The sequence below is a fragment of the Mauremys reevesii genome, linkage group 4 (genome assembly GCF_016161935.1).
Source record: "Mauremys reevesii isolate NIE-2019 linkage group 4, ASM1616193v1, whole genome shotgun sequence".
NCBI lineage: Eukaryota > Metazoa > Chordata > Testudines > Geoemydidae > Mauremys > Mauremys reevesii.
Genome location: NC_052626.1, coordinates 141,554,986 through 141,575,357, shown reverse-complemented (window position 1 = coordinate 141,575,357; position 20,372 = coordinate 141,554,986). Strand labels below are relative to the sequence as shown.

The 20,372-nt window shown below is 61.7% G+C and overlaps 3 protein-coding genes across 8 annotated transcripts; 2 read left to right on the top strand and 1 right to left on the bottom strand.

Annotated features, from left to right (window-relative positions):
• Positions 1–621: 621 nt before the first annotated feature.
• On the top strand, positions 622–5,718 carry UBE2L6 (ubiquitin conjugating enzyme E2 L6). Of its 2 annotated transcripts, none has more exons than XM_039537553.1 (4): positions 622–795; positions 3,856–3,951; positions 4,085–4,304; positions 4,754–5,718. In XM_039537553.1, the coding sequence occupies exons 1-4, from the start codon at positions 769–771 to the stop codon at positions 4,906–4,908; spliced, it is 498 nt and encodes a 165-aa protein (XP_039393487.1). In that variant the 5' UTR covers positions 622–768; the 3' UTR covers positions 4,909–5,718. The 2 variants fall into 2 exon arrangements, with proteins under 2 accessions (XP_039393487.1, XP_039393488.1); XM_039537554.1 differs by having other exon boundaries at positions 643–795; positions 4,118–4,304.
• A 1,323-nt stretch (positions 5,719–7,041) lies between these two features.
• Positions 7,042–17,061, bottom strand: SMTNL1 (smoothelin like 1). Of its 2 annotated transcripts, XM_039537552.1 has the most exons (11): positions 17,042–17,061; positions 14,484–14,588; positions 13,143–13,320; positions 11,647–12,488; positions 11,160–11,316; positions 10,907–10,952; positions 10,484–10,651; positions 9,988–10,090; positions 9,131–9,282; positions 8,234–8,379; positions 7,042–7,185 (listed from the first exon to the last, which is right to left on the bottom strand). In XM_039537552.1, exons 4-10 carry the CDS (start codon positions 12,484–12,486, stop codon positions 8,235–8,237), a joined length of 1,611 nt encoding a protein of 536 aa, XP_039393486.1. In that variant the 5' UTR covers positions 12,487–12,488; positions 13,143–13,320; positions 14,484–14,588; positions 17,042–17,061; the 3' UTR covers positions 7,042–7,185; position 8,234. The 2 variants fall into 2 exon arrangements, with proteins under 2 accessions (XP_039393486.1, XP_039393485.1); XM_039537551.1 differs by lacking the exons at positions 13,143–13,320; positions 17,042–17,061.
• Positions 17,056–19,783, top strand: TIMM10 (translocase of inner mitochondrial membrane 10). Of its 4 annotated transcripts, none has more exons than XM_039537555.1 (3): positions 17,056–17,144; positions 17,653–17,781; positions 18,605–19,783. In XM_039537555.1, exons 2-3 carry the CDS (start codon positions 17,711–17,713, stop codon positions 18,804–18,806), a joined length of 273 nt encoding a protein of 90 aa, XP_039393489.1. In that variant the 5' UTR covers positions 17,056–17,144; positions 17,653–17,710; the 3' UTR covers positions 18,807–19,783. The 4 variants fall into 4 exon arrangements, with proteins under 4 accessions (XP_039393489.1, XP_039393492.1, XP_039393490.1 ...); XM_039537558.1 differs by having other exon boundaries at positions 17,074–17,097; XM_039537556.1 differs by having other exon boundaries at positions 17,104–17,238.
• Positions 19,784–20,372: the final 589 nt, after the last annotated feature.

Here is a 20,372-nt window from a genome sequence, read left to right as displayed (position 1 = left end):
CAAACTTTTTGGCCCTGGGGCCACATCAGATACAGAAATTGTATGGAGGGCCGGTAGGGAAGGCTGGGGGAGGCTATGCCTCCCCAAACAGCGAGGTGTGGCCTGGCCCCCTATCCAGCCCCCTGGAACCTCCACCCCCATCCAATCTCCTCTGCTCCCCACCCCCTGACCACCCCTCCTGGGGTCCCCTAGCCAACCCTCCCCACCCCACGTTACCTGTGGGGTGGGGGAAAGGGGGGCTCAGTCTGGCTGCTCTCCCTGGCAGTCGGGCAGGCCTCGTTCCCTGTCTGGGCTTGGCTGCTGGGGACAGGGGCCAAGCACGCTGGGGGTGGAGGGGGGGGCCTGGCTTGCTCTGCCCGTCCCCGGCAGCAGGGCCCAGGCCCCTTGACCGCCCCCTGCTCCCCACCCCGGAGCACCAGGTCTGGCGGCGATAGAGCCGGGCCGCCCGGCCGCAGCTGCAGCCTGTGACTGCGGGGGAGGAGGGGCGTGGCCAGGCGCGGCCGGGGCGTGGCGCTGGCTCCTCCGCCAGCCTGTGCTGACCCCGCCCCCCGGCCGGGGCTCGGGGCCAGAGGGGCGGGTCCTGCGGGCCGGAGTTTGCCCCGCCCCACCCCATCCGTGATCCCTGAGGAGGCGGGGCAGAGGCCGCGTTCTAGCCCCGCCCCCTCTGTGGCCGGCGGGGGGAGGGGCGCTGGTACACGGGCTGGAGCCGCCGCCCCGCAGACTCGCTGCTCCGCGCTGAGCCGGCCGGGCTGGGCTCGGGCCGGGAAGATGGCGGCGAGCAGGAGAGTGGGCAAGGTGCGGGGGCCGGGCCGGGTCTCTGGTCGCACCGGCCCGGGGGGGGCTGGGACGAAACAGGGTGGGGGGATGGGTGAGTTGGGGGCAGGGAGTGATGGGGGGGGGGGTTGCGTGAGGTGGGGGGGACTGAGGATGATGGCGGGACGGGGCTGGGTGCTTTGGGGGACTGGGGAGAGGCAGGGTGGGGAGGGCGGGGGAGAGGCTGGGTGAGTTGGGGGGCTGGAGAGAGGCCGGGTGGGGAGGGCGGGGGAGAGGCTGGGTGAGTTGGGGGGCTGGGGAGAGGCCGGGTGGGGGGCCTGGGTGAGGTGGGGGCTGGTTGTGGGGTACAAGGTAAGTGGTGGGAACTTTGTATTACTTTCACTTTTGTTTGGGTGCTCCTGGCTAGCCAGGGGGGTGCTGGACCCACCCTAGGTCTCTGATGGCCACCCCATGGGATGGGGGGCACTCTGGGTCCCACTGTGGCTCCGAAGGCCCCCTACAGTGAGATTAACCCCTTCCTGTGTGTTCCCCCCCCATCCTGTCACACCTGCCCCTTTGCTTGTCATGTGCCTGGAGCCGGATCAAAGGTGCAGCTGTGATCCCTGTGCAAGGGAGGGGGGGGGGGGGGTTGTCTCCAGCTCTGCTCAGCATCTGGCTGCTCAACCCCATCCGATTGGACGGGAATAAAACCCAGATTGGAAAAACCGACTTGTAACATATCAAAATCACGCTGGTGGGGCTGGAGTGGCTGGACTGACCTACAGAAAAAATGTGAGGCCCTGGATTCCCCTGAGGTGATGGGGGCTGGCACCCTTTGTGCCCTGGCCAACTTCGGACAAATGCCCCACGCTGGCCCTGGTGGTGCCGGCTTTATAAAGGATCCAGGCAAGATTGCTATGGAGGGGGGTGTTCGGGACCAAAGCAGGGCTGAAGCAGGAGGAAAGGAAGCAGTTAATTTTAGGAACAATGTCTAAAAATAAGTGCCAGGACCAGGCAGGTGCTTTCACTTTCTATTGCTGCTGCCTTGGAAAGTCCCTGGCTGGTTTCTTGGAAACCAAAGGTGCAGGGTGAGGATGGATGCGGGCTGAGCTGAGGGAGTGGACTCTCTCCTCTGGAGTGACCTGATCTGGGAGACATCCCGTCTCTTGGGGGCATGGGGAGCGGAGCCCTAGAGTAGGGTGAGGTGGGAGGACTGGGTAACCCAAGGGTCCCTCCTGTCCCTGGGAGTTGGGTTGCTCCACTAGGGGGAGGTGAGCAGGGCCGCCCAGAGAGGGGGGCAAGAGGGGCAATTTGCCCCAGGCCCCGAGCCCCACAGGGGTCCCCACCAGAGTTTTTCAGGGTCCCCGGAGCAGGGTCCTTCACTCCCTCCGGGGGGGCCGGAAAACTCTTGCGGGGCCGGGCGCAGGAGCTTCTTCTGCTCCCAGTCTTCGCTGGTGGGGGGTCCTTCTGCTCCGGGGCGGAAGGACCCCCCGCCGGCGAATTACCGCCGAAGACGGAGCGGGACCTGCCGCCGAAGTTCAGCTCAGTCTTCGGCGGTAATTCGGCGGGGCCTTCCTTCGGGACCGCGCGAAGTGCCCTGAAGACCTGCGGCGGGGCCTTCCGCGGAATTACCGCCAAGACCGGGCTGCACTTGCGGCGGGTCCGCCGCGTAATCGGCGGCGGGGCGCTGGGTCTTCGGGGCACTTCGGTGGTGGGTCCCGGAACGGAAGGACCCCCCGCCGCCGAAGACCCCGGGCCCCTGGAATCCTCTGGGCGGCCCTGGAGGTGAGTTGCTAGCAGCAGGAGGCTCTGTTGTTTATTTGCCTTTGGGAGCAGGAAGTGAGTTTGCCCCGCCCCTCCAGTTTCAAGGCATTTCTGAGAAATGTACCTGAGCCTGGGCCAGCTGCAGAGATGGGCAGAGCCCAGCTCAGCCCCTGGTTGCCGTGGCCCTGTTGTGGGGAGATAACGGGCGAGGGAGGGCGTCTCGCAGTGGTGCCAGTTGCGGGGGCTTCAGGGGATGGGCGAATGCCGCCCCAGGGTGTTTGCATTTGCTCAGTGCTTCATATGCCCCAGAGCTGGGGGGCCATGGCCGACCACTTTTAAGCAGTGATCCCCGTACTAAATCAATGCAGCTGCTGCCGGAGTGTCGCCCTGGCTGCGGGGTCTCAGCAGTGCTCGGATTTGCTCCGGTTGCCCCTCCGTCCTGATGGGAGGGTGGCCAGGTCACGTTTCAGCAAGTGACATTGCTACCTGGCGCACAGGGTCACAGTACCAGTCAGATTTGGCCCGGCTGCCCCTCCATCCAAAGGCTGTGGTTCCCGGCCAATGGGAGCTGTGGAATCAGTGCTGGGCGTGGGGGTAGCATGTGGCATTTCCCTGATCACCCCTGTACCTAGGGGCTACAGGCCTGCTTCCGGTTGCTGTGCAGAGCCAACCAGACTTTTAACAGCCTGGCAATCCTCCCCCCGCAGGGGGCACTGAGGCTCCGGGTTTCTGGCCCGCGGCGTGGAGATTTGCCATGGGCTGGAGGTTCCCTATCCCCGAGTTAGACCCTGAGCATGCGAGCAGGATCCAGCCTGCCAAGCACCTCTGAGAGAGAATGGTAGATGCCTGACCCCTAATGTCCCATCTCCAGCTGTGGCCATCCCTGATGCTTCAAAGGAGAGAAAAAACCCAGAATACACTGAGAGAGGGGAAATCCCTTCCTGACCCCTGCGGGTGGCTGTGGCTGAAACCCTGAAGCATCAGGAACACAGGACATAAACCAGAACTGAGCCCCAGGGCTGCTGAAGCCAGTCCTTACCATCACAAGCAGCCTTGTCATACAACTGCACGTAGACATTTACCCGGTGGAGGGGGTGACAAGTTGGAACTAGAGCAGGTTCCTGGTGTGTGTGTGTCAGGAACTGGAATTCCGCCCCCCGAAAGATCTGAATTGGTGCCACTGATGGTTTGGTTTGTGCTGCTACCTGGGGGTGGATGGGGCTTGCTGGGGAAGTGGGAGTCTGAGGCCTCTTGGGGTGGCAATTTTAGGGAGCAGAAGGCTGGGGCCAATTGGGGGGCAGCTCTGATCCCCGATGTCTCGGCTGTGTCCCACTGCAGGAGCTGGATGACTTGAAGAGGTCTGGGTCCCGCTGCTTGAAGGACATTGAGGTGGACGACACCAATGTTCTTCTGTGGAAAGGGCTCCTAGTGCCGGTGAGTGTGGGGACTGGGAGATGGGGGGGTGATGGTGTCAGAAGGGGCTGCAGGCCTCAAGGCGGTCTGTGCTGGGTTCAGATGGGGGAAGCCCCCAGTTCTCCCCAAGGATCAATGTTTGTTGGCTCTGTAGCTTCCTGCCCTCTCTCTCCTGCCTTATGACCAGGACAATCCTCCCTACAACAAAGGCGCTTTCCGAATCGAGATCAGCTTCCCGGCCGAGTACCCCTTCAAGCCCCCCAAGGTCACCTTCAAAACTAAGATCTACCACCCCAACGTAGATGAGAAGGGGCAGGTCTGCCTGCCAATCATCAGTGCTGAGAACTGGAAACCTGCCACCAAGACGGATCAAGGTACGTGCCCCCCTGCCGCACATACACGCCTCCAGGGAGCTAGTGGGGGTATTGCCCAGAAGCACTGGGCCTGTGGAGTCTGGGGGGTTATAACAAGGGTGGCAGTGACATGGCTGCAGGGGTGAGTGAGGATGGCGGCATGCAGCAGTTTGTGTGCCAAGATCAGTGCGGGTGGGTGAGGCTGGTACCCTGTGGGGTAGGTGGCAGTGCCAGTGGGCAGCATGGGTGGGTAAGGCTGGTACCCTGTGGAGCGGCTGAGGGTGCCAGGGGGCAGCATGGGTGGGTGAGGCTGGTACCCTGTGGAGTGGCTGAGGGTGCCAGGGGGCAGCATGGGTGGGTGAGGCTGGTACCCTGGGGGGTGGCTGGGGGTGCTGGGGCCAGTGTGGGGGTGCAGGCACAACCTGCTCTACTCTGTGCCGTGCTGACCCCCTCCCTGCCCCTCTGTGCAGTGATCCAGGCCCTGATTGCGCTGGTAAACGAGCCCGAGCCGGGCCACCCGCTGCGTGCCGACCTGGCCGAGGAGTTCACCCGCGACCACAAGAGGTTCCTGCGCAACGCCGAGGATCACACCCGCAAATTCAGCGAGAAGCGGCCCTGCGAGTGACCCTGCTCCTGCTCTGGCACCCCCTGCCGGCTCCTCCTGGGGAAGACTCGGTGGCCCAGGCAGGGGTGGGGCCTATGCACTTAGTGGGTGAAGTCTAGTGGGTGGGTGGGGCCAAGGTGGCCCCTCCCACCATCACATGCTGTCATGGCGATGCACCCCATGGAATTCTGGGGCATATGCCCCATCCCTGCCCGGACTAAGGGGGGACCCAGCACCTCACAGTAACGCTGTTGTCACTTGTGGGAGCCCTTCAACCGAGAGGGGGCACTGAAGCCGGGGTGGGGGAGGGGTTGAAGTTGGGTTTGTGCGCTTTCCCCTTCCCTTCATTGACTGACTCTTTTGCTCATCCCGTCTTCACTGGGGGGCCCCCAGGCCTGCCAGGAGTGGTTGGGCCGAAGGCCGCTCCCTGGGCACTGAGCTCTGTGCCATGACCCCCATTGCCACTGTTGATCTTGTTTTGGTTTGTTGCCTGGCACTTTAAAACCTCAGCTACAAAGACCGGAAGGGGGAGAGAGCAGCCCCAAATGCCTTCCCTGCCCCCAGCCCATGCAGACAGGAAGTGATGCGGGGTGGGGGATGCCCCCCAGGAGCCCTGCAGCACGGCAGGTGACTGGGGCTCTGTGCAGGGGAGGGGTGGGGGTATCAGGCTTGAGGGTGATTCTGGGGTGTAAGAGTGTGATAGAAATGTTTTTTTAAAATAGCCCCTTTGTTTGTCGGCGGGTGGTGATGGGGGGGTTGTGTGTGTGTGTGTGTGTGACATAACTTCCTTTTTCTGGTCAATAAAAATGGACCGTGATCCCTTTGCTCCCATGTGCAGATCCCCCCTTGGATGATTTCCCAGGTAGCTGCCTTCCCTGCCCCAACGCGGTGTGGGGCCATTCCCTGGGGACCTCGGAATATCTCTAGACTCTTCCTCTTTCCTGCTGTTCCTGCCTCAGTCACTTCCACCCTCCCCCTTTGAGGTGGGATTGGAGCAGATGCCGTGAGGATGAACCATTCTGACACCCCCCCACCCCGGACTGGAGGGGAAGGGCTCTGGGTCCTGTCCCAGCTCCCTGGGCCAGCCTGTTCCCATGGAGCCGGGTGCTGTTCCTAGCCAGCTCCCCCCAGCCCTCCCTCCCATTCTCCCCAGTTACCACAAGCTGGCTTGAGGGTCAGACCATGGAGTTGCCCAGCTGAGAGCTGCCAAAGCCATGTGTGTGACCCTATAGGGCCCCCCGGACAGCGCGGGGAGGGAGGCTGCATTCCCAGGGTACATAGAACCGAGGTCTTTGGCTGCTTGTGCCAATTAAAAATCCCACAGGGGGGTGTGTCAGAGCCCCTGCCAGCTTGAGTGATCACACCCTGTCTCTCTCTCTTTCCTCCCTTGGTATGGTCCACGCCTCCACTTCCTGTCCTAACCGCAGGTCACCTCAGCACACTGACCCTGCAGCTCCGATGGCCCTTGAGCAGCTGCTGCCTTGTACCCTGGAGCTGGAGGAAGTGGCTGCTGTTGGTGCCGTCATCGGTTTGGACCATCCATGATCTAGAGCTAGCAAGACTCTGCCACCAGAGGGCAGCACAGAGCTATGGGGGCTGGAAGGGGGCGGGGGTCTGTGCTCAAGCATACAACTTCCAGGCCCTCTGCTGAGCACCCGCTGTGGAATCTGGCAGCTTGGCAGAGCTGAGCCAAGGCCCAGAGCAGAGGCCTGCACTTAGACAAGGCCCTTCAGAGCTTGGAAGATCATTGGCACCCAGCTGGATTGGCACCAGCAGGAAAGCAGCCCAGGTTCACTGTCACTTGGAGCTGGCCAGCTGCTGGGGGTAGCCCTGAGTGTGCGGCGCTTGGTTCTAATGGACCCTGGAAGTGCCAGGAGAACCACCCCTGCTGCGGCCAGCCAAGGACGCGTTCCAGGCACCCGCTGCCAGCTTGGATCCAGGAGGAACGCTGGCCCCAGCCCTATGGTGAAATGTGCTCATCTGGCATTGGCGGGGGGCAGAGGCGACTTCCTGCTGCTGATGGGCGTCGCTCCTGTCTGGACTGCAGCCACAGCCATAGCCACATCTGTTGCGCCCTGGCTGAGGAATGTGGCTGGCGCTGCTGGAACCCTCGACCTACCCGAGCTAACCACAAGAAATCGCCCGGCGTCTGCCTGAGCTTGGAGCAGTTCTGCTTTACTGGATCTGCCAGGGTCTCGTGTACACACGTGAGCCGCGGGGAAGGGGGCAGGCAGGAGATGGCTGTGGAGGGTTACCAGCGGAGGAGATGCCACGTTGGGGGAGAGCTCCAGGACAGACCTGTTGGGAGAGGGGGAGCAGGTGTTGTGGGGGTGGGGCCTTGCTTCAGGAACTCTGCCTTGGAGGGGTCCCTGCCAGCTACCACACACCCCAGTGAGGTGGTGCTGGCACCTGTTGGAAGCTTGCTCTGCCTCCCACCAGCTGGGCAGCCTCAGCCAAGGACTCCAGGGGCTGGGAGAGCGGGCAGGGGCCAGGCCCGGGTATCCTGCCCGTAGCGGGTCTGCTGAGCAGTGGGCTCCACCGCTGATCATTGGGCACAAGGCTGAACCAGCTGGGGGGGGCTCTGTTGAAAAGGGGCCACTGGAAAGAACCTGTTATGACCCCCTCCCCCCACATGCCTCCTTCCCTACCTTGGGCAGGGGAGAGAAGATGCCCCTGGAGCTGCCGTGCCCTGCTGGACCCCCCACCCCCTGGCCTCATGGAGGGAACCCCCACAGGGACGGTGCTGAGCCTCTTGCACTTCTGATTCAGGAGGTTGGGGGAGGGAGGGGATAGCTCCTCCCCATCATGCTCGGGTGGGGGGGGGGAGGCTTTTCTCCAGAGCAGGAAACCCCCCTCCTCACCCGTGCCCATTTCTGCCCTGTCCCCATGGAGTGTTCAGACACAGGCTCTCAGCTCGGCCAGGTGCGGGACTAGGCCGACGGGCCGGGATGGAGGTGTCCCATCCTGCAGGGAGAACGCACACACACCACCCGTGATTTGAATGGGGCCATGGCGGTGTCCTGGTGGGGTTGGACTCTGGGCCTTGGGGAAGGTTCTGAAGGGGCTGAGGAGGGCCCAGCGCCCCACCCCCCCCATACCTAGCCCAATCTGCCCCTCTGGGAGGAGGTGATGCCTGGTCACTGAGGAGCCCCTTGCTCCCATTTGAGCAGTGAGGGGGAGGATGGAACGTGTAGACCCCTGGGTGCATGAGTGCTCCCGTTTCCAGCAGCACCCCCTGCTGTTCCTCACCCATGCCCCCGTGTGCCAGGCTGAATGTCTGGGTGGCCCGTCCTCACCCATGCCGCCTGGCGCTCTCTCTGCTTCCCCAGCCGGCTGCTACCCCCACCTCATTTCTTCTTGGTCTTCACCAGTCCCTTGTCCACCAGGCTGCGGTACAGCTCCTGGATGTAGGTGTAGACGCACTTCGAGTCCGGGACGCTCATGCGCACCATGTCCTCCACCTCCAGCAGTGGGGCGCAGTCGGCATGCTTCCTGCGGGGCGAGAGGCCAGGGGTCAGTGCTGCCCTCAACCAGGGCACTCGACTCGGCCCCGGGGCCCTTGGTTTGCTCTGTTCCCCGCCCCGGGCATGGCTGTCCCACAGGCCTCCCCTCCCTCCTATCCCAAGCCATGGCCCCTCTGCAAACCAGGCAGTGTTTGATGCCAATGGGCAAAGGGGAAGTGGCCCAGGATGTGCCTGTCGTGACGGAATGGGAGTGAAGGGAGGGGACCACGGAGCTAGTGCCCTAGAGAAGGGCTCGGTGTCCAGTCCAGGCTAGAGGGTGGGTCCCTGGAGCTGCTTCCGGGCCTGTCCCAGCAGGATCGTGCCCTGGCCTGGTTGGGTTTGGCTGCGTGGCTGGGCCCAGGCTGTCAGGGTCACTGAGCTCTGGGCTCATGGGGGAGGGGGAGGGCCAGGGCAGAGCTCCCGAGAGCCACAGGGTGGCCAAGTTGCAGAGGGAGTACGGCTAATTAGCTAACTGCCTCAATTATTGGATGCAGCACCCAGCCGGGCCTTCTATACCAGCTGATATAGGGTGGACTAATGCACCCAAGCCCACCTGGCATCACAGCACCTGCTGCTGGGGAGGGTGGGGCTGGGCAGTGCAGGCTTCTCCCCCTCCCTGGTGTCACAGCGCCCCCTACTGGGCAACTGCAGATTCCTACTCTGCCTTCAAGCCCCATGTCAGAGGCCCTTCCCTAGGTGGGGCAGGCTTCCCTGGGCTTTGGGGCGGGGGGTGCACTCACTCAGCAGTGGCAAAAGCCAGGGTAAAGTTCTCCCTGCGGTTGGCCGGGTCGAGGGCTGCGTAGTCGAAGGCGTCAGGGAAGAACTTGTGGAGGAGGGCGCAGAAGGCCAAGCCGCTGCTCCAGCTGGAGGAGAAGTTCTGGATGTCCACGTGCTGGCAGCCAGGCAGCAGAGCAGGGGCACAGGGAGGGAATGCCAATCAGCCCCACGAGCACTGGGTGGGCCTCCCCCCCCGCAGCCTCTTTGTGGGCACTGCAGGGTCCGGGGGTGCCCGACCTTGTGGGCTGCCCGCCCTCCCACGCACTAGGACGAGAGGCTGGAGCAGAAAGCTGGCGGCTGTGTTCTCTGGCTGTCTCCACAGTGGATGGGTGGCAGCGCTGTGCCCAGCATGGCAGAGGCCTGCCTGGGGCAGGGGGGGGCGCTCTCCCGCTGTTCCTCCTCTCCATGCTGTAGTCAGCACTGGTGACCCAGGGCCTTGGGGCAGAGCTGCTCACCCGGGGATGGTAGAACCACCCCTATGCTGTACCCCTTGGGCCAGCTGCCTGCCCCAATGCTTCCTAGCGGCTATCCCAGCTGCCTCTCCTTGCCATCTTTCCCCCCTGGGCCAGGTCTAGCCACCCCCATGAAGATCCAGGTGGCAGTGTGCCTGGCTGGGTGTGCCCCTACTGAGTTATGAGCATGGCAGGCACCCTTGGGCCCCTGCCCCTTCCATCCGACATCCCTCAATCCCCATGGTCATTGCAGGAGTGGGGGGAGCGGGGCTGGCTAGTGTCTACCCTCCCCTCTACTAGGGCCTCCTGTGTGTCTGAGGGGAGGAGGCTGCACGCTGGGCAACACCTCACCCTTGCCAGCCTCTCACCTCATAGCCACGCGTCTTGGCACGGCACCACTCCAGCAGCATGTTCTTGATGGTGTTGGCACCTCCAGTCTTCTTGATGTTGGGGGCAGGGCCACTGGCTGCCCTGCAGGGGGGATGGAGGGGCTGGTGTCACAGAGAGAAGGGACAATGCCAGTGACTGGCCAAGTCCCCTCCCTCTCCTATCCCTGGGCCTTCCCTCTCTGTTCCACCAGCCCCCAGAGCCTGCGTTGGGCCAGGCGCTGAAGGGGTTAACCCCCATGGTACCCTTGGTGCCACAAGAGCTGCCCCGAATACTTTGCCCCTAACGTCCAGTGGCAGGGAGTTCCACAGGTGACTAGTGCCCCTCCCTACACCCTCTCTTGGCATGTGGCTCCTTAATGGCACTGGGCACCCCCATTGGTTGACCAACCAGGGCCTCTCCTCCAAGCTCCGTCCTCTCGTGTGTGGGCCGGCCCATTCATAGCCCCTGGGGGGAGGTTAATAGGGGATTGCGCACCCCCCAAATTTCTCCACAAGGGCCTTGCGGGACTGGGCCCTGGGTGCCAGGCGGGGTCGGGTCAGCTCCCTCCGATCCAGCGCTGGTCTCTTTGGCTTCTCCTTGGGGGGTGCAACTCCTTCAGGTGCAGGGCTCTGCACGTTGTCCTGCTGGGCTGTCCCTTCAGTGCTGCGAAGAAAAGGGGAGTGGATCAGAGAATGGGCCAGGAAGAGGAGATGGGGCAGCTGTTCTGTGGAGGGGGGAGATCTCCCTTCCCCAGGCTGTGTGCCTCCACCTCCCTGCCTGGCACCAGGGTGTGTGTGCTGGGGGGCTCTCCCCACCCCTGGCTGTGTGCCTCCACCTCCCTGCCTGGCAGCAGAGGGCACTGTGCTGGGGGTAGAAGTCCCTTATCCTGGTACCGGGGGCCCCCGCGGGTGATCTCACCTGGCGCTGCCACCTGGAGTGGCTTCTTGGCCTTGGGAGGCGCCTCCTGAAAGGAATTTACAAAGTATTTGATGTTAAAAACAATCACCACAGTGGGCTCAACTGGGTATCTGAGATTGTGGGGCTGTGCTGGGGGGGTGACCCTGTGTGAGTGGGAGATGGGACTGGGGGGGCTGTGCTAGGGGGCGCTGTGGGGGGCGTCCCCTCCCTGTATTCTTCCCCCACCCTCATTCCCCAATTCAATTGGCCTTACCCGGCTGGGGGGCCCCAGTCTCCTTCCCAAAGGCAGCGTCCCCTGTGGGGCTGGCCAGCCCCTCGTCGGGGGAGCTGGGTGCAGGCTCACCCCACTCCTCCTCCTCGCCCCCCATCTCTGGGGACAGCGGCTCCTCTGAGGTGCTCCCACCACGCCCCTGGGGGGGAACAAAGCCCTTTAACAGGCCCCTGCCCCCCAAATCCCAGACCCCCGCTGCTGGCCCCGAATCCTGTCCTTCCCCCCGCCATGGCCTCCCTGCCCCCCCAGGTGAGATTTGAACCCACCACCCCTGGGGGGTTACCACTGGGGCTGAATCCCGCAGCCCATCCCGAGCCCTGGGAGCCGCTCCCTGCGATGGCCTGGGCATGGCATCAGGGAGGGCAAGTGGGCATCCGCAGCACCTTCCGGGCAAGCTGGCCCCCTAGGGAGGTGTGTGTGAGTTTCCCTCCTCCCCGCATTGCCCCATCTAACCCAAAGGGACACTCACCTCTCTGGCCACGGCATCGTTGGTCCCCTCGGCTTCAGCCCCTTGCATCTCTGGTTCGGCCCCTCCAGCCCCGTCTTGGGGCTCAAGCCCAGACCCACCTACTGCCTCCCTCTCCTCTGCCCCAATCTCCTGCCCACCCTCTGCCCCCTCCTCTGCCCCAGCCCCAGAATCCCCTGCTCCCCCAGCCTCACCACCCCCCTTAGCATCTCTCCCAGCATCCTCTGCTCTGCTGGCCTCACCGTCTCTCTTAGCATCACTCCCAGAATCCCCTGCTCTGCTGGCCTCACTGCCTCCCTTAGCATCACTCCCAGAATCCCCTGCTCCCCCAGCCTCACCACCCCCCTTAGCATTGCTCCCAGAATCCTCTGCTCTGCTGGCCTCACCACCTCCCTTAGCATCACTCCCAGAATCCCTTGCTCTGCTGGCCTCACTGACTCCCTTAGCATCACTCCCAGAATCCCCTGCTCCCTCAGCCTCACCGCCTCCCTTAGCATCGCTCCCAGAATCCCCTGCTCTGGTGGCCTCATTGCCTCCCTTTGCATCACTCCCAGAATCCCCTGCTCCCCCGGCCTCACTGCCTCCCTTAGCATCACTCCCAGAATTCCCTGCTCTCCCAGCCTCAACGTCCCCCTTAGCATCACTCCCAGAATCCCCTGCTCCCTCAGCCTCAATGTCCCCCTTAGCATTGCTCCCAGAATTCCCTGCTCCTCCCTTCTCCCCCAGCCCATCCCCACCCTGAGCCACCTCCTTGGCTCCAGTCCCAGCCACCCCTTCAGCCTTGTTAGTTGTGGCCCTGGGCTCCTCTGCCTTCGGCCTGGGGGTGCCTTCCTGTTCCTCCATGTCTGGAAGGAGACAAGAAGCATGTGGGTCAGATGGGGGCAGCAGGGACCTGAATTGGGGCTGTGAGAGGCCCCCGACTGGCCTGCCCAGGGATTGGCCTACCAGATCCCTCCACGGCTCTTTTTCCCCCCACCCCTGAGCCCCACCACTGCCAAGTTTGGGGGGGAGAGGGAGGGGGCAGGAGGCATCGGGTCACCCTCTGTGGCCATACCATGGCATTGTGGGGCCTGTGATTGGGAGCTTACATCAACTCCAATGCAGTTCTTTTTCTTGGGGGAATGCAGCCTGGGGGAGAGATTGGGGGACCATGGTGTGGGGGGAGGGGGAACCAGGGAACACAGAGCCCCTGACATGGGGGACAGATTGGGGAACCTTGTTTACTGGAGGTGTGTGGGGGGAGGGAGTGGGGGGAGGGAGAATGGGTGGCACACAGACCCCTGGTGTGGGGGAGAGATTGGGGAAACCTGGGAGGAGAGGAAATGGGGGCACACACAGCCCCTGGTGTGGGGGAGTTGCAGAGTGTCCCTGCAATGGAGGGTTGAACCCAGGGATCTTGTAGGCGGGTATGGAGGGGTGCCGGGAGCCCCTGGTTTATCCAATGAGCTTGGCCAACACCAGCGATTGTGTGACTATGCAGTAAATACTGTAGGACCTACCTAAACCTGGGAGAGCTGGGAAGGCAGCCAGGGAGAGGGCCCTTGGGGCTGGCTGCGCTGTCAACCCTTTCGAGTGAATAGGAGGCCAGGCTGGATGCTGGCCTTTAAAGCAAGGTGCCCCATCCTCCAGTAAACAATCCCCAGGGGCTGGAACAGGCTTCTGACTCAGGCACCAAACCTGCAGCGGGGGGAGGGCATCTTGGGGAGGGGGCAGGTGACCCTCTCCTCAGCGGCTAAATATACCCCTGACATTTACCACTCTGCCAGACCCAGGGAATGGGGGATTCGCCAACCGTGGCCCTGCCACCCGCCCGTGGTAAACTGCCTGCAGCCCCGGACTTCCACTCTAGCTCTGCCAGTGCTCCCCTAATTAGCGACCTGCCACCTCCTGCTACCCCAGCCCTAGGCTCCCCCCAGCTCTGCCAGTGCCTTTCTATAGCGACCTGCCACCCCCTGCTAGCCCAGCCCCGGGCTCCCCCCAGCTCTGCCAGTGCCCCTCTATAGCAACCTGCCACCCTCTGCTAGCCCAGCCCCGGGCTCCCCCCAGCTCTGCCAGTGCCTCTCTATAGCGACCTGGCACCCTCTGCTAGCCTGGCCCCGGGCTCCCCCCAGCTCTGCCAGTGCCCCTCTATAGCGACCTGCCACCCTCTGCTAGCCTGGCCCCGGGCTCCCCCCAGCTCTGCCAGTGCCCCTCTATAGCGACCTGCCACCCTCTGCTAGCCTGGCCCCGGGCTCCCCCCAGCTCTGCCAGTGCCCCTCAATCCCAACCTGCAGCCCCTGTTATTCCAGGCCTGGGCTCCCATGAGCTGCCTTTGATTCAGATGGTCTCCCCTAGGGCCTGAGAGAGGAAAGGGGGTTGGGGTGATTCCAGGGGCTCCCCTAGTGCCTGAGAGAGGAAAGGGGGTTGGGGTGATTCCGGGGGCTCCCCCAGTGCCTGAGAGAGGAAAGGAGGTTGGGGTGATGCTGGGGGCTCCCCCAGTGCCTGAGAGCGGAAAGGGGGTTGGGGTGATTCTGGGGGCTCCCCCAGTGCCTGAGAGATGAAAGGGGATTGGGGTGATTCCGGTGGCTCCCCCAGTGCCTGAGAGCTGAAAGGGGGTTGGGGTGATTCCAGGGGCTCCCCCAGTGCCTGAGAGAGGAAAGGGGGCTGGGGGATCTTGAGCCAGGGGCAATGGGAAATGGACCCTCTGCATCCTGAGCCCCATAAGCCAGGGCAGGGGGTGTCTCCAGCCTGACCAAGCTCCCCCATCGGAGGGGTTCATTCAATGCCCCACTTCCCCCCCCACCCCCACCCCCACTCTGGGCCCTCCCTGGAGTAGGGGTGCTGGCCAGGGCTGCACCCACCTGCTGGCTGCTCCACGGGGCAGGCTGGTTCTGGTCTCAATCCTCCTCTGTCCTGCTCTTTGTGTCACCACCCTTGGCACATCCCCCATCCCGGGGCAGTGCAGCCTATTTTTACCAGGAGAGGAACAGGTGCCACTTTCATTCACACTCCTCCACTCTGTCAGCTCCCCTGGTCCTCTGGGGAGGCGGGGGTAGGGGGAGCTCCACTCTCCCAGGGTCACATGGGTGAGACCCCCTGGGACAAGCCTGGGGGGCTAAGGGGGGACCTCACCAGGCAGGAAGTGCAGCCACTAACCCTGGCAGGGGACCCTTGTGCTAAGAGGTAGCAAATGGGGAATGAAGCAAAAGGACAAACAGCCACAGGGAATCCCACCCCGAAAACACCTGGAGCTCCTCCCTCCCCCACCTCAGGGTACTGGCCCCGCTCCAGGGGACACCAGCCATCCAGCTTGGCACCCCGGGGCTGGAGCTAACAGAGCCATAGCGGGTGCAAGGGGGACCACAGGGCATCTCCTCCTCTCTGTACTGCTAGGGGTGCCCCAACACTGGGCAGGGTCCCCCTCCTGAGCCCGTGAGATGCAGGCGTTTGGCTGATGGAGCATCAGGGATTTGGAGGTCGCCCAGGCAACCAATCAGGAAGGAGACTGCCGCCCCGCCACTTCGTGAATGTCTCTGTGGAGCATCCAGGCCACCCAATTTGAGGACTTCAATAACTCAGACATAGGTTAGGGGGTTGTTATAGAAATGGATGGGTGAGATTCTGTGGCCTGCGTTGTGCAGGAGGTCAGACTAGATGATCATAATGGTCCCTTCTGACCTTAAAGTCTATGAGTCTATGTAGTACAACTGGTCTGACCCCAGTGCAGCTCTGGGGCCTGGCACGCCAACCCAGCCAGATGCTGGGGTGCTAGGCAGTCACGTGGGCATCATCCATGCGGCAGAAGGAAAAGACAGGGTAGGTCCCACCTAATCCAGGCCCCTGGGTGGCTCCTTTGCAGCCATTCCCTGCCTCTCTTGGCAATCTTAGGCTCAACTGTGTCGCTTCCTCCCTTCTGAAGACAAAAACTCCGTGCTCTCGTGGGTAGAGCCGGGAACTGGGAGTCAGGAGAACTGGGTTCTGTCCTGATTCTGAGCTTGGGCAAGTCCCTGCCTCATTCTGTGCCTCAATTTCCCTGTGTGTAATATGGTGGTGGGGTGTGACAAACCCAGCATGCACACTGCCTAGGATGAGCTGCCTGGCTCTGTTTAGCAGGAGGCTCAGATTGTCACTGGCTCAGAGGCAGATGCCCCTTTCCACATAAAATTGGCAGCAGCAGAGACAGGCACCGCCACAGGGACACTCAGCCCAGGGCGTTTGTAAGCGGCAGGCAGGAGGTAACTGGCAGCCAGGGTAGGGCATGTTCTTGCAATGTGTTTGGGGGGCGATCGGGCAGGGCCCACTCCAGCCCCACTGGCTGTGGGGTCAGTCCCAGGTCCCACACTTCAGTGCTGCCGCTTCTCCCAGGGGCCCATTGTGGGAGGTGCTGCCTGGGGTCAAAGATTGGGAGTGGCTGGTGGTGCCCAGCATGATGGTACAGGCTGTATCTGGGCTTTGGCAGCTCTGCTCCTGTCCTGTTCCTGCTCCAGGTACAGGGGACTCTGGGGGCGTACTGCAAATAACAGCACAGCCCCACTGTCTGCTGGCCCCCACTGTGATCATCCCCTACCCCCCACAGCCCTTGTCACCCCACAGCCCCACTGCCTGACAGCCCTCACAATGAACCCCCACCATCCTTGTCACCCCACAGCCCCACTGCCTGACAGCCCTCACAATGAACCCCCACCATCCTTGTTACCCCACAGCCCCCACTGTGATCACCCCTGACACCACCCCGCCACTCTCCCAGCTGTTCCCGTCCCTGCTGTCCCCGAAGCCCTGCGGGATCCCTGCCTGAGGGGGGGCTGCTCCAGGGGGCCTCTCTCCCTCCCCTACACCCTCTCCTCCTCCCGTGGGGGGACACTAGCCCTTCAGCTATTCCAGGCCAGGGGTTCTCAAACTGGGGGTCATGACCCCTCAGGGGGTCACAAGGTTATTACGTGGGGAGTCACAAACTGTCCGCCTCCACCCCCAAACCCCGCTTTGCCTCCAGCATTTATGAGTGTTAAATACAAAAAAAGTGTTTTTAATTTGCAAGGGGCGTTGCACTCCCAGGTTCGCTGGGTGAAAGGGGGTCACCAGTACAAAAGTTGAGAAACACTGTTCTAGGCTTATTAGACATCCTAGCAACAGCTAGAGCTCTATGGTAACGTGGCCACGCCCATCATCCCGTTTCCCATCCGGTATGTTCTAGCCTGGGTCCTTCACCAGCTCTATGGTCTAACTGGGTTCCCCGCCTTCCTCGGGAGTCAGCTCCTCTCCGCTCTAGCTCCAGTCCCGGCACATCTCTATGGTTTGGAACCGGCCCCTCTAGTCTCCTGCCTAGTTCCTCCCGCTCTATGGCGGGTAACTCTGTGGTAGCTGAGTCCGCCACACGCCGGAAGTGGTTCTCTCCCCCCCCCTCCACCGGACTCTATGGTACCTTGGAGGAGAGAGGGGCCCATCACGCCGGAAGCGCCTGGTCCTCGCGTGTTTCCGGTTGGCGGCAGGGCCGGGGAAAGTCGCGTTACATCCCGGAGAAAGGGGCCGGCCTGGGCCTGACCTTGCGGGGGAGGGAGGGGGGCTGTTGACCCCTGACCTCTGACCGCGGGGCTCAGTGATCCCCGAGGAGCGCGGCGGGTGAGGGGTCCCCGCACAGGGCCCGGGGAGGGGGTGTCAGCTCTGAGGCTTGGGACGTGCCCCCCCCGCCCCACGGTGCATTGGCTGGGGTCGGTTGGCCCGGCTCGGCGGTGGCGTCCCCCTGGGAGTGTGTAGGGTGCCCGCACTGGGTGGGGGGCCGCCCTGGGGGGTGGAGTTGCCGCCCTGGGGGGAACTAACCTGGGTGGTGGTGGTAGGGGCCAGGGGCTGCCCTGGGGGGTGGGAGTGGTGGTAGGGGCTGCCCTGGGAGGGTGGTGGGGGGAACTGCCCTGGGGGGTGGCGTTGCCGTCCTAGGGGTGTGGGGGGAACTGCACTGGGGGGAGGGTGGCGGTAGGGGCTAGGGGCTGCCCTGGGCGGGGGGAAGTGGCAGCTCTGACAGGCTCTGTGTGTTTCCAGGAGCAAGTCACTGACTCCCGCCCCAAATACTGGGGACTCGGTGCTCACTTGCGGCACGATGGATCCGCTCAGGGCTCAGCAGTTGGCAGCCGAGCTGGAGGTGGAGATGATGGCTGACATGTACAACAGGTAACGACCCCATCGCGGCTGCTCCTTGTCAAGGGTAGGGTCCCAGCCCCCCAGAGTGTGGCTTGCTGGGGTGTCATCGGTTTCAAAGCCAGCAGGGACCATTCTCTTCATCTAAATTGGAAGGAGTCTGGTGGCAGCTTAAAGAATAACAGATTTATTTGGGCATAAGCTTTCGTGGGTAAAAAACCCACTTCTTCAGATGCAAATTGGAGACAGTCCAAGGAAGAGCCCCAAGAATAATTTAAAGGATTAGAAAATATGCCTCCTAGTGAGAGACTCCAGGAGCTCAATCTATTTAGCATAACCAAGAGAAGGTTAAGTGATGACTTGGTAAGTACCTGTGTGGGAAACAGATATTTAATAATGGGGTGTTCAGTCTAGCAGAGAAAGGTCTAACATGATCCAGTGGCTGGAAGTTGAAGCTAGATACATTTAGACTGGAAATAAGGTGTCAGATTCTAATGGTGAGAGTAATTAACCGCTGGAACAATTTACCAACGGTCATAGTGCATTCTCCATCAGTGATGAGTTTTAAATCAAGATGGGGTGTGGGTCACAATGAAGGGAACTGGCGGGCTGTGGGCATGCTGGAGTTGAGGACTGGAACATCAAAGGGCCATGGGTTGGGATTGAGAGGAATTGGCAGAGCCCAGAACTGCAATAGCAGGGGCTCTGGATTGGGATTCAGGGGCACTGTCAGAACTGCGGGCAGGGTGTGGAGGGAACTCAGGGCTGGGATAGTAGTGGGGTCTGTGGGAAGGAGGCAGGACTGGGGTCACAGGGGCATCTGTGTATTCTCATGCTCTCCTCCTCTGTGGCCCAGAATGACCAATGCCTGTCACCGGAAGTGCGTCCCTCCCCACTACAAGGAGGCAGAGCTCTCGAAGGGGGAGTCTGTGTGCCTGGACCGTTGCGTCTCCAAGTACCTGGACATCCACGAGCGCATGGGCAAGAAACTGACAGAGCTTTCCATGCAGGACGAGGAGCTGATGAAGAGGATGCAGCAGGGGGCGGGGCCAGTGTAGGGACTTCCTCTTGAACGTGGACAGCATGCATGTATGGCCCAGTGGCCCCACCATTGCCTTCCGGACTCAACCCTGTGCCCCCTCCCCCCCCATCAATAAAACCTCTGCAGTATGAGCTAGGCCTTTGCCTGCAAGGACATTTCAAAGAGCTTGGGCTGGGATACACCAATGGGATGTTCCGCTTCCCCCTCCCACACCCGCCTTGCTCCATCCCCGCGTGGATAGGATCCCAGTTCTGCCCTGCCCAGCTGACCCTCCCATTTAGCCGGCCAGTCTAAGTCCTTTTACCATGTCATGGGAGGAAAGGGTTAATCAAAGTCAGTTCCTACAGGGGGAGCAGTTCTGCAGGAGGCCAGGTTGGATTCTGGCTACTTTTTCTCCTGCTAGTACCCCAGTGTAGCTCTAGGGGGCGCTGTGGTGCTGGGGCAGGGGCATATTTTCCTGGTGCACTGTAAAGCTCAGCTTCTCTTCTGCTGTGCACACTAAATTCCCTTGGCACTTTCACTGGGATCGGTGTGTGACTGGCAGGATCCTGATCAATTTTGGATAACCTCCCCTCCCCTCCAGTTATCCTTTCACTTCCTGTCCCAAACTCCTAGTGGAGGGATGTCACTCTTCCTCTTTAATCACCCCCCACCCTAGACGTGGCTGCAGATCCATGCATGCCTGTGTGAAGAGCGTCTCTTATTTCAATCAACTCATCCTGGCAAGCACAGGTGGCTGATGGTGCATTGTGTGCCCACCAGGGGGCATGCTGCTCCCTGCAGAGCACGTGGCCCTTAACCGCTCCTGGCTGTGGTACATGTTTAACAATCCAGGTTCTTAATTGAGTTGTTTCCCTGCCTTTGTCTCATTCAGAGTGCTGACCGCAGGTTAATTACATGGCAGCTCTGTTGTGCCAGAGGCTGAATTCTCCCCTCCCAGCTACTTAGAGATCAGAATTGGATTAAAAGGCACCAGCTGGGAGTTATTTTTAATTCGCCTGACTTGAGGTTTTGTTCATCTTGGCTGGGTGGTGGCTTCTCTGGTGGGGGAAATGCTAGAGGAATGAGCTGTAATAATGAGGAGTCAGAGATTATAAAGCCAGAAGGGACCACGGTGCTTATCTAGTCTGATCTCCTGCATTAACACAGGCCTGCGGACTTCCTTGAATTAACTCCTGGTTGAACTAGCAGATCTGTTAGAAAAACATCCCATCTTGATTGAAGAATTGTCAGCGATGGAGAATCTGCTGCAGCCCTTGGTAGATTGTTCACGTTTTTTGCTTTGTTTCCAGTCTGAATTTGTCTAGCTTCAACTTCCAGCCACTGCACCGTGTTAGATCTTTGGCTGCGAGGTTGTGGTAACCCCTGTGTGCTGGGGGCTTCCCAGATGTTCAGGAAGGGAAGTCCCTGCCCTACTGTGATCACGGTCTGCAGACAGACAGCCAGACACACCTGGGATGGGGGAACAGCCAGACAAATGGGGCATTCGTAGTGGTAGCAGAAGCAGCCTCGTTTGCACACCCCCATTTTGCCCCTGTGCGCTGGGGACGGGGTCAGGCATGGAGCTGGGGCGGGAGCAGAA